This window comes from Amia ocellicauda, chromosome 3, assembly GCF_036373705.1.
Source record: "Amia ocellicauda isolate fAmiCal2 chromosome 3, fAmiCal2.hap1, whole genome shotgun sequence".
Taxonomy (NCBI): Eukaryota; Metazoa; Chordata; class Actinopteri; order Amiiformes; family Amiidae; genus Amia; species Amia ocellicauda.
In genome coordinates, this window is record NC_089852.1 from 35,575,809 (window position 1) to 35,594,381 (window position 18,573).

General features: G+C 40.6%; 1 protein-coding gene and 1 long non-coding RNA gene across 7 annotated transcripts in view; both read left to right on the forward strand.

The window, feature by feature from the left end:
• arap1 (ArfGAP with RhoGAP domain, ankyrin repeat and PH domain 1) overlaps positions 1-18,573 on the forward strand; it is a 71,288-nt gene that overhangs the window by 37,792 nt on the left and 14,923 nt on the right. For all 6 annotated transcript variants that reach the window (XM_066699226.1, XM_066699230.1, XM_066699229.1 and 3 more), the window contains 18 exons: positions 60-166; positions 1,597-1,796; positions 1,973-2,058; positions 2,392-2,574; positions 9,611-9,785; positions 9,911-10,045; positions 10,418-10,553; positions 10,816-10,918; positions 11,826-12,021; positions 12,374-12,419; positions 12,691-12,854; positions 13,942-14,154; positions 14,939-15,044; positions 15,411-15,558; positions 16,523-16,609; positions 17,010-17,078; positions 17,411-17,528; positions 17,644-17,757. In XM_066699226.1, coding sequence (XP_066555323.1) covers positions 60-166; positions 1,597-1,796; positions 1,973-2,058; positions 2,392-2,574; positions 9,611-9,785; positions 9,911-10,045; positions 10,418-10,553; positions 10,816-10,918; positions 11,826-12,021; positions 12,374-12,419; positions 12,691-12,854; positions 13,942-14,154; positions 14,939-15,044; positions 15,411-15,558; positions 16,523-16,609; positions 17,010-17,078; positions 17,411-17,528; positions 17,644-17,757 — 2,386 coding nt within the window. The remainder of the gene's footprint in view (positions 1-59; positions 167-1,596; positions 1,797-1,972; positions 2,059-2,391; positions 2,575-9,610; positions 9,786-9,910; positions 10,046-10,417; positions 10,554-10,815; positions 10,919-11,825; positions 12,022-12,373; positions 12,420-12,690; positions 12,855-13,941; positions 14,155-14,938; positions 15,045-15,410; positions 15,559-16,522; positions 16,610-17,009; positions 17,079-17,410; positions 17,529-17,643; positions 17,758-18,573) is intronic.
• On the forward strand, positions 4,451-9,264 carry LOC136746619 (uncharacterized). The gene is made up of 3 exons (XR_010816407.1): positions 4,451-4,631; positions 5,285-5,337; positions 9,221-9,264. It is a non-coding gene; the product is annotated as an uncharacterized LOC136746619 (long non-coding RNA).

The window sequence follows — 18,573 nt, forward strand, 5'->3', positions numbered from 1 at the left end:
CTTTCTGCTGGTTTTTCCTCAAGGTTTCCTATGTTTTTGTTTGTTCGTTCTGGTGATAGGATTACAAGCTGGGCATTGGGATCACGTCCATAGACATGAATGTGGGCAATGTGAAGGATGCTGACCGGCGAGCCTTCGATCTCACCACTCCCTACAGGACATTCAGGTGAGTTTGCTGTCGGGTTAAACTCTACGCCAGCACCTCGATTTCATGTTCTGTCCTTAGCAACCCAGTAATGTGAACAAGTTGACTGTAACCCACACCCTGCCAGCCCCACTGTGATTTATATATTAACAAGGAACTGCAAAAAAAGAAATGCAGAGTGGGGAGAAAGCCTGGACAGCTGAACTGTGAGTATTTTATTTCACACACATGGGTTCCTTATGTCTCAAAAAAGCAGAGACTGTTTTAAAAATAACATCAGCTTGCAAATATAACTATCATGCCCTCCATTACTTTGTTTGTAGAGAGAACTCAGTTTTTATTTTCGTGCAGCAGAGGCAGAAACCTTGTTCTGTTTTAACAAACCACTCATTCATAAGGCGTACTAATTCAACCAGCCCCTGGAGTCTGAGCTCATCTGATGTGGGATGAAGTGGACAGGATACTGGGGATATTGCCTGTGTTCGCCTGCATCTGCTTGTGCTTCACTGAACAATGGGGAGGCCTTCTCATCTGGCCACTCCCCATACAGCTGTTCAAGAACAATATCTAGCCAGAAATGGGATGTTTGGTGAATTTGTCCGTGACATAAACCTTTGTTTTCTTCATCTCGGTGAACTGCTATCAAGCCTTCTGTGTTTTCAGATTAAACATGAATTTAAACTAGATCTGCAAACATTTTAGTAACTGTAGAACTGCATGTCTTTCCCTGTGTGTCTGTCTAAATGGGTCACTGTCTCCTGGTCTTATTGCGCTACGGTACTGTGCTATAGTTCAACCCTGATACCCAGAAGAACAGGGTCTGATAAGAACCAGTTTTCACCAGCAATTTATCAGTGATACATTGGACAAGCCCCCCTTAGATTAAACATTATGTATGACTTAATGTAACCCCAGTTTGACCATATACGGGTCTTCCTGACCAGGTGTCAGACAGAGAAACCGAGCTTCCACTCATCACGGGACAGACATGTGGGCCTTGTTATCTTTCTCTCTTGTCTGGACTGCATAAAAGTGCCTGTAGTTTGTAACTTCTCTAAGACTGTTCTTGAGATCGCCTCTTGAACCTTTTCCTTGCAGCTGCTTGTAATAAAAACCTTTTGATTGGAGGTGCATCTCTCTCTGGATTTCATCGGCTCTTCAGTAACCAACTTAGTGTTTCTCCAGTAGCTTTGCCTGTGAAGTCGATGTGCTCAGGGATCTGGTCTAAAAGGAAACCCCACAAATATATTTAAAAAATAGTTGATTCACAGGATCAGAATAACTTTTCCTGGATTTTGTAAGACTGGTGAATGGCTGGATTACCAAGTGTGGCTTCAATTATGGAAGTGCCATTATTTTCATTCCATTGATCATATTGCCCCCCCTTTTTATAACTATAATGGAACCAATGGTTTTGGTGAGCAGTATGGCTGACTGTGGTTTCTCGCCAGCTTCGTGGCAGAGTCAGACCAGCAGAAGGATGAATGGGTAGAGGCCATGCAGAATTCGATTGGGGAAGCTCTCTCCAACTACGAAGTGGCTGAGAAGATCTGGGTAGACGAATTCAACCAGTTCTGTGCAGATTGCGGGGCTGCCAAACCCGAATGGGCCGCCATCAATCTGTGCGTGGTTTTCTGCAAGCGCTGTGCAGGTATGACCCCCTCACCTTGAGCCGCGCCATACCCACTGAGTGCAGGCAGTTAAAAGTTAAGCCAAGCAAAGAGTGACAGGGTAGTAAAGTCCCCTTAAGTTTTCAGGACTGCACTGTTTTAAGAAGGTGCTGAACTTAAGAATTAGCTAGATGAATGATTTTGTATTATTTTCCAGGTGAACACAGAGGTCTTGGACCAAGCATATCAAAAGTGCGGAGTCTGAAGATGGACAAGAAAGTCTGGACAGATGAGCTAATTCAGGTAGGTTGAGCTTTAATCCTCATTTTACATTAATGTTTAAATGTTATAATGGTTTGGTTACTGTCACGTTATGGTTTAATTGCATTTTTATTCATGCATACACAATGACAATCCATGATGTATAGCTATGGCCATGGCCATAATATTTAGCTTAAATGTTAAAGGGTATTTTTACTGGGCATTTGTATCGGGTTGTCAGACATCAGAAGATATCAGGCCTGTTATTTTGAAGACTGGTGACAATACTTTAGTAAAGTCTAAGCACTGGCAGAGTCAGTGGGCAATTTGAAAATGGAGTCAGCTGGGATCGTATACCGTTTCTCTGTTTTTCAGTTGTTCCAAGTGCTTGGTAACCGGGGGTCCAATACATTCTGGGCTGCTAATGTGCCCCCGAGTGAGGCCCTGTCCCCGGCGAGCTGCAGTAGTGACAGGCGCAGGTTCATCGCTGCCAAATACAGAGAGGGGAAGTATCGCCGATACCACCAGCTCTTCGGAAACCAAGAGGCTCTGGACAACGTGAGACTTACTTTTACTTTGGAGTGGCGTTTAAGATGACATGAAAAAAAAAATGGTTACTTTAATTCCTTAGTTCTGAACAGTTTCATTTTTTTGTTTTTTTCTTGCTAGAATTTCTCCTTTACTTTTTAAGAAATGTAAACATAGTGAGCAAGTTTGTTTTTTCCCGGAACACAAAACTCTTGACAATCGGTGCAATTTAATCTGCGTTAATAGAATGACTAATTTTGATGATTAAAGGAATTGAGACATTAATCAACACGTTTTTAATTAAGCAGACTATGTGACCACCTTGAGCTGGGATGAATGGAGTGCAGCCTAGGAAAGGCAGTTGTCTAAAATGCAGAGCCCTAATGTTACATAACCTGGTGCCATGGTTCATGAGTGCGTCTCTCCTTTGCATTGCTCTGAGTCTGAGCTGTCTTGGAATAGTGAATACAAAATTAATTGTGCATCATTAGTAAGTTATCCCGCTAATGCGTTTGTAACATCAGAAATAATACTGTAAGGTAATGTTTCTCTTGCTTACCGCTCAGTATGCAAGTCAACAGTTCTACCAGAGAAGCAGTGTAGTTTTGGTGTACATCTGTATTATTGACTTGGTAATGCTTAAAAGTTCAGCTTTCACTTTGTTTATTGCGAATAATTCCAATACGGTAACTTGCTAACTTTTTAGTTAGTCAGCTGGTTAATGTGAGTCATGAGAATGAGAGTACAGTACTAGATTGTCACAATCGTGTGTTAACTGCATTAGTACAAGATCACATGATCGTGTGACATTTTCCCTAGCATCTGAACAGGTTAAGTAGGCTGAGGACTTCTCGGTGTGCCCCTGAGAGAAAACCCTTTTGAGTGTGTTGCACTTCCTGTAGACATTTGTCATGGTGTGGCGATCGGGTTGTGGTTTGTGTGGTTCCATGACTGGTAAAGGTAGACAAACCATAAAATACTTTTTCAGAAGAGATTCAGTTGACTGATTATGCAGAAACACAATGACAGGAAATAGGGGGAGGGGTGTTGCTGGTATGTTGTGCCAGTTCTTCTTCAACCATAGTTCTGAGGGGAAAAAACTTCCTGGTTGATGGGACACAGTCCTAGAGATCAATCAAAAATGATAAAATGGAAAAGTGCTCCTCTGTCATCTTGTAATAGAATAACAACTGGAAAATATGTATTTTGTTGACAGGGAAACCAAGCTGCAGGTACCAGATAAAGGGTATATGCCAGGGCATAGTCAGTAGCGAGGGAGTTAATTTCTGATTTAATGCTGCAGAAATGTGAATTGCTCACAGTGCAGTGTTTGTTTTTCTGATACAGTATTTCATCAGCCAATGCCCTGTGTGTAACAATAGCATTCCACCTCTGCTTGCTCTATTGGGGAGCATTTGTTGCACTAATCTCTGGACTGTTCATTAAATTAGGGAACCATTTATTGTTTCAAAACAATACCCAAGACAAACTGAAAATTATGGATTCAATTATAGATGTTTTTGAAGGTTCATTTGTATTTCCCTTTGCTTTAGTCTAAAATAGCAGGAAATGCAATACGCAATTATAGGAAGATTGCACAGGTACGGAACTCATTTAGTGAAGAATTGTAACGTCACGTATGTGTTGCCGAACTAAATCCATCCCTTCATCCTGTACTTTTGCCCTGTCCTTTTCTGATGAGCCGAATCGCCAGGAAAAGCTTCCCCTTCTGGAGTCCAGATGAGCGATTCCTTATTGCATTCAGCAGATCCCTGTGAGCGAGAAATGTGACACTTGGCAGCTTTTCAGACTTGGCCTGCATGCTGGTTTGTTTATCCAACTGCAGAGGTCTCCGCCCCTTCAATGACATCAGAATCTTGTGTAGGAATGTTTCTTACCCTTGGTCCCTACCCCCACCCCATTGTTTGGGTTCAGCCAAGTGGGGCTGGAAAAAATCTGCTCCTTCCATAGCTTCAGGGTCCTTTTCTTCTTCCCTGTGTTTGCATCTGTATGTCTGTGTATGGTTTTCCCCATGTCTGCTTGACACCCAGAAGAGCTTTGTACAGTGTCTCTCCTGCTGTTAATGGGTGAGTGTAGGGGTCCTATATTGTGATCCCTCCCTATCATTATTAACATGTTTATCGTAAGGCTAATGGCAGATGTGGCATACTTGCATGCTTATGTACCTGAATGCTTGCATACTTGGGGGATACACTGTGGGGGTTTTGTCCAGAAGTTAATGACTTTTCACCTAATTTTACCTCGGTTTATTTTCCGACTTAATATGCAAGACTGTGGCAATAGCAGACTCTAGCAACTCCAAGCAGTCTTTGATTTAGGAGTCTTGAATTCCTACCTTAAAGAATATCTGTGTTTGTGACAAACCTTTTTCTTTTTGCTAGAAACTTTCTTCTATCAGCATCAATATCAATATTTTTTTAGTTAAGCATAATTTATCTTCACTGTAACATGTTTAGTACTTTTTCCTTTTCCTCATTTTGAAAGTCTCATCCTCAAAAGCCATTTTTTTTTAAAGTTAGTCTTCTGTAATGCCCAAGTCTTCTGTAATGTCACTTTAAAGTCAACCCATAATATCACTTTAAACTGTATCCCACGTTCTGTAGGCACACACTACAATTGATATTGTTTCCTTATAGCTCTATTGCAGCAATTAAACGTATTTATGACACTGCTAGTTTAAGCTGAATTTTTATTTGATTTGATTTTGTATATCATTGAGTACTGCGTGACAGGGACACTGGGCGATGTGTGCCGAATGCTAGTATATCTTCTGTGAGTACTATTTTCTTTATTTTGTTGTTGTTTTTAATTACTTTAACCATTACACAGTCCCTTTGTGAGGGTGAATACTGCAGTACTGTCATCGGCTTGCCTGTGATTCTTGGCAAGTATATGTTATTTTAGCTTCCTCTTTTTTTTTTTTTCCTCTCCCTGCTGGAAACCATTGAATTCCTTTCTATATTAACCCTTTGGGATGGAACTGGCAGTTACTTCTGAACCAGACCAAACATTATTATAAAGGATTGCCATTTTATGTGTGTGTGTGTTTAGTACATAGTGTCAGGTTCTTAGTCACCTGAATACATGAAGAATGCTCGTTGCCTTGTGATCTTAAAATTAAATGGACTGTGTGGCGATTGGTTCAAGTAAACATTAACATTAACAACACAAAGGTCACTTTGAAATAAGGGTAATTCGTTTTTTTTTTTAAATCAACGGCACAAAAAGTATGTATTTAAAAATAAAAATCTGATCTCGGGCACACCCACTGTGTAAAGTGTTATCTTGGCCTGAGAAGCTTACTGGAGGTATTGTGTAAGGGAAATTTGTGGTTGACTTTTTCTTCAGCGCTGTACTATGTTATTGCTTGCCTAGACAGAAACCGATGCTATGAACCGGCAGACCACAAACTATCCAAAACACTGTTTTAAGTACATTTTATTTCACAAGCTGGGTGCATTGTTACTTATATATGTGTGGGGTAGGGATTGCTACAGCTTGGAGAAATATGTGTTGCCTCTGTTTTCGTTTTCTGTCTTAAACAAAAGTGCTTGTGTCTGAGGACATGCTACAGATGGTTCAGAGATGTAATTCTTGTGATCTATGCGAGTCTCAGCGCTGCTGTGCTGTTTTGCAGCTGCACCAAATTAAACTGTTCTTTTTATTTTTTGTGCTTCTCTGTTGCCTACAAATTCTAGGGCCTTTTTTTCCACAAACTCCAGAGTTGTCAACCTTTACAGCCAATAAGAATATTCCCCTAGTTTATTTTAACCTTGTGCATAAATTGAAGCCACCTACAGCTCTTGAAAAATATTAAAAGACCACTGCAAAGTTATCAGTTTCTTTGGTTTTACTATTTATAGGTATGTGTTTTATTCTATTAAGTACTGACAACGTTGCAAGACCCCAACACTGTCTGCCAAAATTTCAGTGGGGAAAACTTCAGCGTTGCAAATTTGCGAGCGGTGTAGCAATTTGTCTAGTCCTTCCTGCTCTCCTGTCCTTGAAGAGAGGCCTTTGTCTGGCTGCTCTGCTGGATTGGCCCCCATGTCAGAGCTGGAGTCATTCAGAAGGCATTAGCTCAGAATTACCAACATGTGTGACACAGACTGTCTCGATGCGTGGTTCTGCTTTAATCTCCATGTCTTTGGGATTGCCAGGTTACAGAGTTTTCCACTAGAGAGGGACATTCCTATTTACTTTTGTTGTTTTCTCACTGTGTGGGCAGGTTATGTGTGCTGAGACTCAATGCATTCAGGCCAGGTGAATAGGCTGTGTAGGCTTGTTCTATAGACCCTTTGCTTATCATTTTTAAACTGTTCAAGCTTGCAAATGTTGTTCAAACTTTGCTTATCATTTGAAGTTGTTCAAGTTCAAGTTGCTTGTGCTTTCTGTGTGATACTGCAGAGGTGAATTTGAAATTGCGACACATTTTTCTGTAGTCGACAAACATTAGGCCTACATCTATTAACCGATCTGGAATGTATCTAAAAAAGTGTATTCAACGCATATCTGCAATGAAAAGTATCCTCAGCGAACATGGTGTACTCGCAAAGCATTGCTAAAGATCTTCATTATCGAGACTTAAGAACATAAGAAAATTTACAAACGAGTTTACAAACGTGCTCGTTTGGTGTCCATTAATAAGTAAGTGATCCAAGGATCCTATCCAGTCTATTTTTAAATGTTCCCAAATTTTCAGCTTCAACCACATCGCTGGGGATTTTGTTCCAAATTGTGACGACTCTCTGTGTGAAGAAGTGTCTCCTGTTTTCTGTCTTGAATGCCTTGAAGCCCAATTTCCATTTGTATCCCCGGGTGAGTGTGTCCCTGCTGAGCTGGAAAAGCTCCTCTGGTTTGATGTGGTTGATGCCTTTCATGATTTTGAAGACTTGAATCAAGTCCCCACGTATTCTCCTCTGTTCCAGGGTGAAAAGGTTCAGGTCCTCAGTCTCTCAGTAGGACATTCCCTTCAGACCTGGAATAAGTCTGGTTGCTCTCCTCTGAACTGCCTCTAGAGCAGCGATATCTTTCTTGAAGTGTGGAGCCCAGAACTGCACACAGTATCCAGATGAGCTCTAACTAGTGCATTGTACAGTCTGAACATCACTGCCCTTGTTCTCAATTCTACACTTTTGACAATATACCCTAACACTCCGTTTGCCTTTTTTATTGCTTCCCCACATTGTTTGGATGGAGAAAGTGAGGAGTCCACATAGACTCCTAGGTCTTTCTCATGCGTTACTTCATCTAGTTCTGTTCCTCCCATAGTGTAATTATAGTGGACATTTTTGTTACCTGCATGTAATACCTTGCACTTGTCCACATTGAATTTCATCTGCCAGGCGTCGGCCCACAACTGAATATTATCTAAGTCCCTCTGGATAGCCTGTGCTGCCGAGATTGTATCTGCTGAGCCACGTATTTTAGTATCATCTACAAATTTGACAAGTTTGATAACCATCCCAGAGTCCAGATCATTAATATAGATTAGGAAAAGCAAAGGCCCTAGTACTGATCCCTGTGGAACTCCACTAACAACCTCACTCCAGTTAGAAGTGACTCCTCAAATCGACACCCTCCGTTTCCTATACATCAACCAGTTCATAATCCATCTACTTGCATTACCCTGAATGCCTACAGCTTCCAATTTGAGGACCAGTCTTTGGTGTGGAACCTTATCAAAAGCTTTTTGAATAAGTATATCTGCCTCATCTAAAACCCATGTTGACTATCTCCAAGAATATGGTTTTCACTAAGATGCTCCTCTATTTTCTGTCTAATCATTTTTTCCAACATTTTACAAGTGATGCAGGTGAGACTGATTGGTCTGTAATTTCCTGGCTCAGTTTTGTCCCCTTTCTTGTGGATTGGTATGACATTTGCCGTCTTCCAGTCAGTTGCCACATTCCCTTGTTCTTAGAGTCATTTGGAATATTTTAGTTAGTGGCCTATAAATAATTCCCCCCCCATTTCTTTAAGTACTGTTGGAAATATCCCATCTGACCCAGGTGATTTGATTGTTTTTAATGCTGCTAGTCCATTTAGTACCTCCTCCTCATTTATCCTGATCTCTCTTAGGGTTTGACTGGACTGATTGTAAACCTGTGGCGTGTTATCTGGTATCTTTTCTTTAGTAAAAACCTCTGTGAAATACTCATTTAGAACATTTGCCACATCTTGTTAGTTTTCCATGATACTTCCATTTTTATCTGTTTCACTTCCTCCTTTATTGACCTCTTGCTGTTGTAATATTGAAAAAAGCTCTTTGCATTAGTTTTAGCTCCAAGAGCTGTTTCTTTCTATTTCTCTCTTTGCTTTCCTGATCCCTTTCCTGACTTATTTATTTTCTTCTGGCTATTTTTAAACCGAGTAGCTTATAAGTTTCAAAACCCTCAAACTTACTTAATGAAACATACACTCAGTCACACAAACAAATATACAAAGATCAATCTTACTCTACTTAGACAAGTTTGTTTTGATAAAAGTGTATTTCCAAATAGTTCCCCACGCTGGTGTAAGAAAGTGAGATTGCTCTCCTGTTTTGAATGCAGTTAGTTTTATGACTTGCCTTACATTTATTGATTACGTTGATGTGACAGTGCTCATAAAATAAAGATGGTATATGACTGCAGCTTGTGATGTAACCCTGCAGGAGTTGTGTTGGTTGGTCCCCATGTGTGGAGTTACCTGATCACCTGAGAGTGATCCATGCAGTTCCTGTTCTCCATTTTAAACTGTGAGAAAAGAGGCAAGCAACAGATTTTGAAGCAAATATTTGTTTTTTACTATCTAATCATTATAAAAATAACTGCATATTTTCAGTTTATAATATTAATATTCCCTACAGTACACTGCACTAGCTATGCAGTTATGCACATTCTTGAATGGTTTGCAAGGCCCCGCCCCATCCTGCAGTTAATTCCACAGGTCTGGAATGGGTATGACCATCAGCCGGGGCCACCTTTGTACAGCGTCTTCTCATTTTACCAGATGCCTTTGATAGAGAGTGGTGATTCACAGGCTGTTGTGTGTCTGCCCTCAGGCTCTGTGCATCAACATCCAATCGAATGACGTTCTGGAGACTCTGTCCCTGGTATTCTGTGGAGCCAATGTGAACTGTGACACGGGAAACCCCGACTTCCCCACTCCCATCTCCCTGGCTCAGAGCTACGAGCAACACCTACAGGTGGAGTTCCTGACCCAGAACAAGAACACGGGTGAGCAGAAATGGAGGCCATCTCCACACAACAATGATATCTATTTTCTTTTGTGTTGGGAAAGGATGTGTAACCTTGATGCTTCTCTGTTGGTTGATGGCAGTTTCTTTGTTTTGTGCTTCCAGAGATTCCTAGGTCAGAGGTGGGAGGTCACATGGACACAGTGCACTATATGGCCCCGCCCTCCATCACACACAATGGATTTTTGTACAAGACCGCTTCGATGGGAAAGCCGATCACCGAGCGCAGAGCTAAAGAAGGTTGTCCTTTTGTATTCTTTTTCTCTGTTTGTTTTCTTTGCACAACTGGAAGAGGAAGCAGTTTGTGTAAGGCCTGAGTACAGTTTTAGGTGTGTATGGTTATGCGTGAAGGACTGAGAACCTGGAGAGTAAGAGAGTAGTCATTAATGCATCCCCCCATTAGTTAATCAATGTTTTTTATAAATACAGTACTATGTAAAATGCATGAAATTGTCTCTTTTCTCCAGCCTTTTCAAATGTTTTTTTCTTTCGTTTCAAAGAGGCTTTTGGGGTGAAAGCTGTTAAAGGGGGCAGATTAAAATCCTGAATTGTATGAAACCAAACATTGGAAGAGTTTTTATTGTTTGTTTTGTTTCTTTGTTATCCTTATAGAGTTTAGTCGGCGCTGGTGCACTTTGAATGATGGGAATTTCAATTACTATGAGAGTGACCGGAACTCGACACCCAATGGGGGTCTCAAGATGAAGGAGATCGTCTGTCTTGTTGTCAATCCCTTAGAAACACATGGGTAGGTATTTGCACTCTCGCATGTAATTTATTTTATTTATGAGGACATCTTTTCATATTACACTGGCAGGACGTTTGTAAGCAGGATAATCCATACTCACTTTACATATCAATACTTTAAAATTGAGGATCCTTATATTTTATAAGCCATTTAGTTGAATCAATTGTGTGTCCAACTTCCAACAGATCATAAGGTATCAATATAGAAAACTAAATGCATTTCAGGCCTTTATTTTGAGCAAATGTTCTTGCCTGTCTTTCAGTTACGACCACACGTTTGAAATCTATACAGACTCTGAGAGGCTTTATCTCTTCGGGACCGATAGTCCTGATGTCATGCGGGAATGGGTGAAGTCTATTGCCAAGGTAACCACCGCTAACTTGTAATTAATTAACTTGTTAGTTTTTCTTTATTTATGTATTTATAGTAACAGTAACATTTCTGAATGTGGAAACAGCAGTGATATACATTAAATGGTATTCCCTTGATAGCAGCTCATTCCATTATATGTAGGTGTATTTGCCATTGTTTGTACTAAGTTTATTTTTATCTTTTCAACTTCCTGGTAACATTTCAGTAACCTTTAGGGCTTAAACATGCTCTGTTGGCACTCGGCCTAATAATACCAAATTCCGGTCCATCCCCTCACTGTATTGCTTTGTGTTTTAAGGTCAAAAGCAAAGCATATGAAAACAGTGCTTTGTATTTTCAATCTAATTTTCAGTGCAAGCCCAAGTATCTGCCTGGAAGGCCCAGCATTGCTATTTTTAAATGTAATATAAGGGACTGTATAGATTTTAAGATATTTGCATTGAAAGAGATATTTTAATTGGTTAAAGATAAAAAATGATGAAAAACAGGGGGTGGGGAAGATACAGAAATTAAGAGGAACTTTAAAGGAAATGAATGTAAGAGAAAGAGAGCATGTGTTAGAATGGGGGCACCAAAAAAATTGTTTAGAAAACCATGTGTTGATGGCTACAGCAAGCAGTAAACTAGAGAGGAGAGAGAAAAGGCAGAGGGGTACATTGGATTTGATTTATATGTACACTCGGTTCAATTGCAAAATAAGTGGGATTCCAGATAGTGTTTAATTCTTAAAATAAACCTTTGGGAGGTTTTCCTGGTTGTGTGCGATAGTGGTCAATCAGACAAAAGCACTTTAGCAGCAGTATTTTATTCGTTCCCTCGTTGATCTTCTCGTTACCTTGCACGCACTCGTGCTGCTGTTTTTTTGTGTCAACCCGATTGATTATTGTCCCCCTCTTGCAGTCTTTTATCCCATCCAGTGCGGAGGACTTGCTCAACCGGGACTTTGAGAGAATTGGGAAGCTACAGTACAAAGATGGGCTCAACCTCCAGAGCCCGAAGGTGGGCTGGTTCTCTCTGGTTGGCTCCACGCTGTACGCCTGTTTCGAGGACAGTGAAGGGGAAGAAGCCATTCACCTGAAGAAACTGCAGGAGCTCTGTAAGTGCTGGCCAGCAATCACCAGCTCACTTATGTGTGTAGTTTTGCAGTGCCTTGTCTAAACATCTAGCGAAACACAGCAAATGGTGCTGTGGGGAAATAAGGCGGTGAGAGTTGTGCTATGCTATCAATGCTGTAAGATATGCTGTCAATGCATCAAAGAAAACAAATTGACACTATAGAAATGGAATTAGATCATTCAGAATAGATAGCTGTATTTTTACCAAATTAATTTCTTGTGCAGTCGTTGATTCATTTGCCACTTGAGCAGTTTTTGTGTTTTTGCCTAATTCATGTGGTGCAATGCCAAATCTTCCTCATGCAAATACTCCCTCTTTCACTGTGTCCACAGCCATCCAGCAGGAGAATGAGGTGCTCGTGCTGGTGGAGAGGAGAAGGTGAGTTCACAGACCCCTGAGAAATGGCTTTGTTTATACTGCACTGCTTGACAAATAATCCACACTAACATAATTTCTTGAAGGGCCCTGTGCTGTCTTCCATGCAGCTTGTTTGTTTGGATTGATACCTGAAAATCCCTTAAATTGGAGGGAGTAACATGTTGAGATGATAAATTCATTAAAATGGTCACTCGCTGTGCCCTGCATGGTGGTACTGTGCCATCTGCTGGGGAGCGCTCTGTGGTCTAATGCAGTGGTTTCCTCCTGACAGGACTCTCTACATCCAGGGGAATCGGAAGCTGGATTATCTGACCTGGTCGACAGCCATACAGCGGGCAGCCGGGAGCTCTGGCGACACACTGAGCCAGCAGCAGCTCACAGAGTCGGACATCCCGGTGATAGTGGACCGGTGTATTGACTACATCACGCAGTGCGGTGAGCAGCAGGCTGTCCTCAGCTATTTTCACAGTCTTCTCTGGCTCACAACAGTTCTAATGAGTGGTGGTTTGCAAGGATATTTTCAGTATTGCAGACACATAGTTTGACTTGTTTGAGTGATTGTGAAGAGAGGATACCAAATATTTCTTATTACTGAAATGACAGTAAACAGGAATAAACAGGATGTTCATGTGATCACATGACATGGGTCAAATAGTTTTGTAAAGATTATTGATTTGATATAGTTTAATCCATTTGCTGCAACAAGCCATCACTGTTTCTGCTAGGGATCATTTAAATTTTAAACTCAGGAACTAGGTCATTATTCCCATAAAAAAAGGTCTTGTTGGGAATTGATACCTTACAAAAAGCTTCTCATTTTCATAGTGCTGTCACATTTCATTGGGCTTATGTACAGAACTGATTTTCTGTAGGACATCTCAAGAGTTATAAACACTAATGTTGAACTTCTAAGTTATTTTGCTGAAGAATGTCGTATTTTGTGTTGTGATTAGATTACTTTTCATTGACCATTCCTACTTCCGAAATGGATTCAGGAGCTGTGTAATTATAACTTGTTTTTAGATGATTGAGGATATTTAGAAGGAGAGAGGGAGTTCTGCAGAAATTGAAACATTTAACAACAATTTAAAAAGTCATTATTTTGGTGGATTTACGACTCTAGATCAGACATTTAAATAGGGTTCTGTAAAATATAGCAATATAAATCAACATGTTTAAAGTAGTTGTGTGTAACTGGTCTCCATATTAATCGCATCCTGACAAGTCCTCAAGTTATTGGCTTGTCTCATTTGCTTTTCTGTTAGGAAAGAGGCATACTTACATACAAGGCTTATTGAACATAGTTATACACAGCCACAAAGCAGGATGCACGCTTCTTCAATACGATCTATCACAGCCTGTTGTAATAATGCCAACTGAAGGCGAGATTATGAACTCGGCGCACTCCGCAAAATATTCAAAGTGAGTTACTGCAATACCTGGAATAAACGGGTACACATGCCTAGTTTTCATCCTGCTGATGCACTGCTCTGACTGCCACCTAACACATCTGTCCCTGCAGGCCTGACATCAGAGGGGATCTACCGGAAGAGCGGGGTGAACTCCAAGATCGCCACACTGCTGGAGTCTTTCCGCCGGGATGCCCGCAGTGTGCGGCTGAAGGAAGGAGAGCACCAGGTGGATGACGTGTCCAACGTCCTCAAGAGGTTCTTCAGAGATGTCAAAGAGGGCATCTTCACCAGTGAGGCCTCCGCTGCCTGGCTCAGCACCTCGGGTACAGTATACAGACTCCCAACTGCAGGACGCAGCCCACACCTTTATTCGTAGATGCATGACACGGCCTGCTCTGTGTGACCCTGTCCTAATGGCCCATTCCTGAACCTCAGCAGGAACGTGTCTTGATTTAAAAGTGCCATTTAACATAATCAGCTTTTGTTTTTAAGAGATTAATCATCTTGTTTCACATACTGTATTGTAGTCCTTGCAATTCTCTACCAGTTCTTCTGCTTAATTTGTGATCTGCTGCTCGTTGATTATTCAAGCAAAAATAAAGCCTGAAAAGAAGTCTACAAGCAGATTGTAAGGAAGTGTCTGATAGTAGTAACTTGTAATCCGTTTTTAATTACAGTTAACAACCTCAGTTTATTTATTATATTAATTTGTTATTCTGATAGTCTTTATTTTATTGTATTCATTAAATGCATTTATTATCACAAGTTGTGATGCACTTGGAGGTTTGACACTCACACTCAGCCTTAATTAAAAATATAATACATATTGTTATGATATTACATACAGGTATTTTTCTAGATAAGTACTCTTTCCAAATCACAGTGCACTGTTGGCTCTCAAACATGTTTAACTTGCTTCAGTTGTAAGCGTTTTTTAAATTTCTCCACACATTCCTCAGAAATGATTCCAATTAAAATGCCAAAGTGTCAAGGATGTCATTGTATATATTACTTAAACATCGCCTTCTTCACTGACACTAATTGGTTGTTCATTGGTTCCTCAAAGAAACCCCTATGATGAATTTGCTTCCCTCCTTTCCCTAACAGCTATTGCAGATGAAAGCCAGAAGATCTTGAATTACCAGTCTTTGCTCAGCAGCCTGCCTCGAGTAAACAAGGCCACTGTGAGAGCCCTTGTCAACCACCTCTATTGGTAAGGAATTGCTCTCATTTAGTTTCCACTGCAACAGCTGGGGTCAAGTTGTGGATAGGAGAAATAGTACATTTAAAGTTGAGGATGCAGGGGAGACCCATGCTTGATGTCTCACTGCTGTGTAGATCCCCCACAAGCTTGTCCAAATAGAGCAGCAGACACCAACTGTGCAGACTGAAATGTAGATAGGCTTTCCTCTAGGCCTTTTGGAAAATCCAGATTTTATACTTGCATTTGAAGAACGATGCTTTTGCTTAATGAAATTAATTTGACTGAAGAAAAAAACGAATGGTCAACATTTTGATCAGAAACACATGATTTGGAGAACGTGGACTGACTGTGCGTTTTCTGCGTTTCTCCTGGCAGTGTCCAGCGATTTGCAGATATGAATCAGATGAATCTCCATAACCTGGCCATCGTGTTTGGGCCCACACTCTTCCAGACCGACGGCAAGGACTACAATGCTGGCAGAGTCATTGAGGAGCTTATTGGCCACTATGTGGCCATTTTTAATGTGAGTTTCACATCGACATTTTAATAGAGATGTTTTTACAAGTGAGAGAAAAATTAAGAATTTGTGGTTAACTACTCGTGTTGTATATGTTGAGGTGCCAGTTGCAGTAGTTTAGCAGGTAACAGCTATGGTTTTTGACCCTCTGCTATGCTGCTCTGAGTGCTCATACTATGGGTTTTCAGTTGTATGGCAATGCAGGTGAAAAAGAGTTATTACTTTTTTCCTGCCTCCCATACCATGGGGCTTGGAAGGGGGAAGGTGTGGTTCCTGTGTATTCAGCAACATTACCGTTTGCAAGAAAGTTTTACCAATAGCAGTGTTGACCAACTGACGTTTAAGTGATACATCTAATCAGAATTGAGAAGACGTGGGTTGAATATCGTAACATACCAAATGTATTTATAGAGCTGGGAGCATACATTTTCAGATCTGACTTAAGTGTTGAAATAGTTTCCTAATTTATTTATTCTAAGCAATAATATTAAATAAGAAATATTAGTAATATAGATGCATGACTAAACAAATATCTGTAGCTGCTGCCACTCGAAATACCACTACACGTTAATAGAATGTAATTTAGATGATTAAAGGAATTGGGAGATTATTAATCAATGAGTGATTTGACTAAGCAGACTGCACATTCACTTTGCTTTGGGAGAAATCAAGTGCAGCCTTGGACATTTGCATGGTTATTTCACAGTGGTTGTAAAGACATACAAGTGAGAGAGCTGTTGAGTATTTATTTTATTTATTGTGCTCTCATTTTCAAAGCAGTGCTACATCTTTTGCAATAAACACTGCATTCACTTCCATGCTGTGACTATAAATACATGCATAATTACATCATCAGTCAGTCAGGTGGTGTGGGTGTAAAAAGATTTGAGGCATGATGGCGCCACCTGTAGTGCATATGTAGAATTGCGGTTGGATGTGTGTGTAACAGTGTAGCACAATGTCTCTGCAGGTTAATGAACAGCAGCTGAAGAAACAGTTGGATGAAATTACAGCCATCATTAAGCTACGGGAAATTAACTCCAGCAGCAAGGTTCCAGTGAGTATGTGTGGCACAGTGTTTTTCCTGTGTTACATCTTCACTTTTAACAGTCAGTGGAAAGGCAGGAAGACAGTCTTCCTCTTTTTCATACTTATGATTTGCAAAACATACTTCATTGACTAGGCTGTTATTTAAATTGAAACCAGCTGGATGTTGCATTATGGCCACATACTGACCTTATTGTTATGAAGTTTACCTGTAGATTCTAAATAGAATAAAAACAAAAAATAGAATATATATGGAAACTGATGTTGTAAAAACTATTTGTTAGCATGAATATATTACACTGCTAAAATACCAAAGGACGGAGGAAAAAAAAACTCAGTTGAAAAGTGAAAGACAGCTTTTTGTTGTTTTTGTTTTAAGATAGTGTGTGATCAGATGTTTTTGCTTCCAGCCTGCTGGAGATTTCATTTGCACAGTTTACCTGGAGGAGAAGAAGGAGACAGCAGAGCAACATGTAAAGGTGAGGCCTTTATTTCTCATTTCATTCTCATGGCGTGAAGATCATAATCATGTGGCAGAAACTGAGAACATATTACTGATTTCATAGAGTAAGCAAATGGAATCCATGCCTGATGTTCTCCAGGCTTTACCAAGTCTTTGAAAACAGTTTTCAAAGAGATTCATATCCTTTCTTACAGAAGATTGGCTAAAGTCTAGCTTTCACAAAATAAATAAAGCAAAAAAAAAAAAAAATGAAAGGTTAGTATCCAGGACAAATGTCATTTTGAGACACTACCACTAGAGCCATAATTTAATCCAAACTGACAGTCCTGCTCTCCTCAACTTCCTTAGATCCCAGCGACCATGACCGCGGCTGAACTTGCCTTGGAGATCCTCGACCGGCGAAAAATCTCTGTGCGGGAGAAGGATTACTGGTGCTGTTTTGAGGTGAACGAGAAGGAAGAGACAGGTAGGGGTGAGAGTTTGACTCAAGACCCGTGATAGATGAATAATAACGTGTGAATCCGCTCATAAAGCAGGCTGTACTGAAATATCGGTGCCAATGTCCCCATGTTTCCTCACAGAGCGGCCTCTGCACTATCAAGAGAAGGTCCTGCCCATCCTTCACTCCATGGGCACAGAGAGCTGCCTGGTGGTGAAGAAGCACTACTCCATGGAAGCCATGCTCATCTATCTGGGTATGTGTGGGCCGGGACTGGAGCTTCCTCTAGTGTTTTGGGATCATCAAAAAATCACCATCTTTGTTTTATAAAGTGCCTCTCATGTCAGGACATGCCAAAGCACTTTACCATAAACAATAGACCGCTACATGTCAGGATTTAAACTATTACTCTTCACATTGCATATTGTTCATCAGCTGCGCCACTGAGAATCCATAGGGCAAAGACCTTGAATTCATACAATGCATTTGGCTGACAGGTTTTTATTTTTTTTTCCACCCTCATTAATTTTTTCCCCCTTCTCCTACTGTGGATGAAAAAAACAGTTGACATAATATTTGATGTATCTGACAACCCCCACACCAACACACACACACACACACACACACACACACACACACACACACACACACACACACAGTTTCATGCTTGACCTTTGTCTGTCTGAGGGGATCTGAAATCTGATCTAGTTTCATTTCAAAGTAACAAATGCAAGCACAGTATATTTTAAAGGGAACTGTGACACAATGTGATTGCTCCAAGGGCAAAGAGGTGCAAAACCTGTTCTGTTAATAAATTCCTGTTTTAAAGTAGAAAGTGTAGTTGCTCGCCGCTTGTCCTCTTTCATAAACTCAATGCACTCTTTCCTTTTGTCCACTGAAATGCAGCTCATTCAGTTGTAAATTGCCTCATTAGTTTACACTCCTTGCCTTGCAAGAAAAGTGTTAACAGAATTGCATTTTTTGTTTTGCACTGGAGGATTCGGGAGGTTATTCAGTGGTATTAGCCACACACCTGTATTTGTACAGATTTATCGGCAATCGGGAGACCATT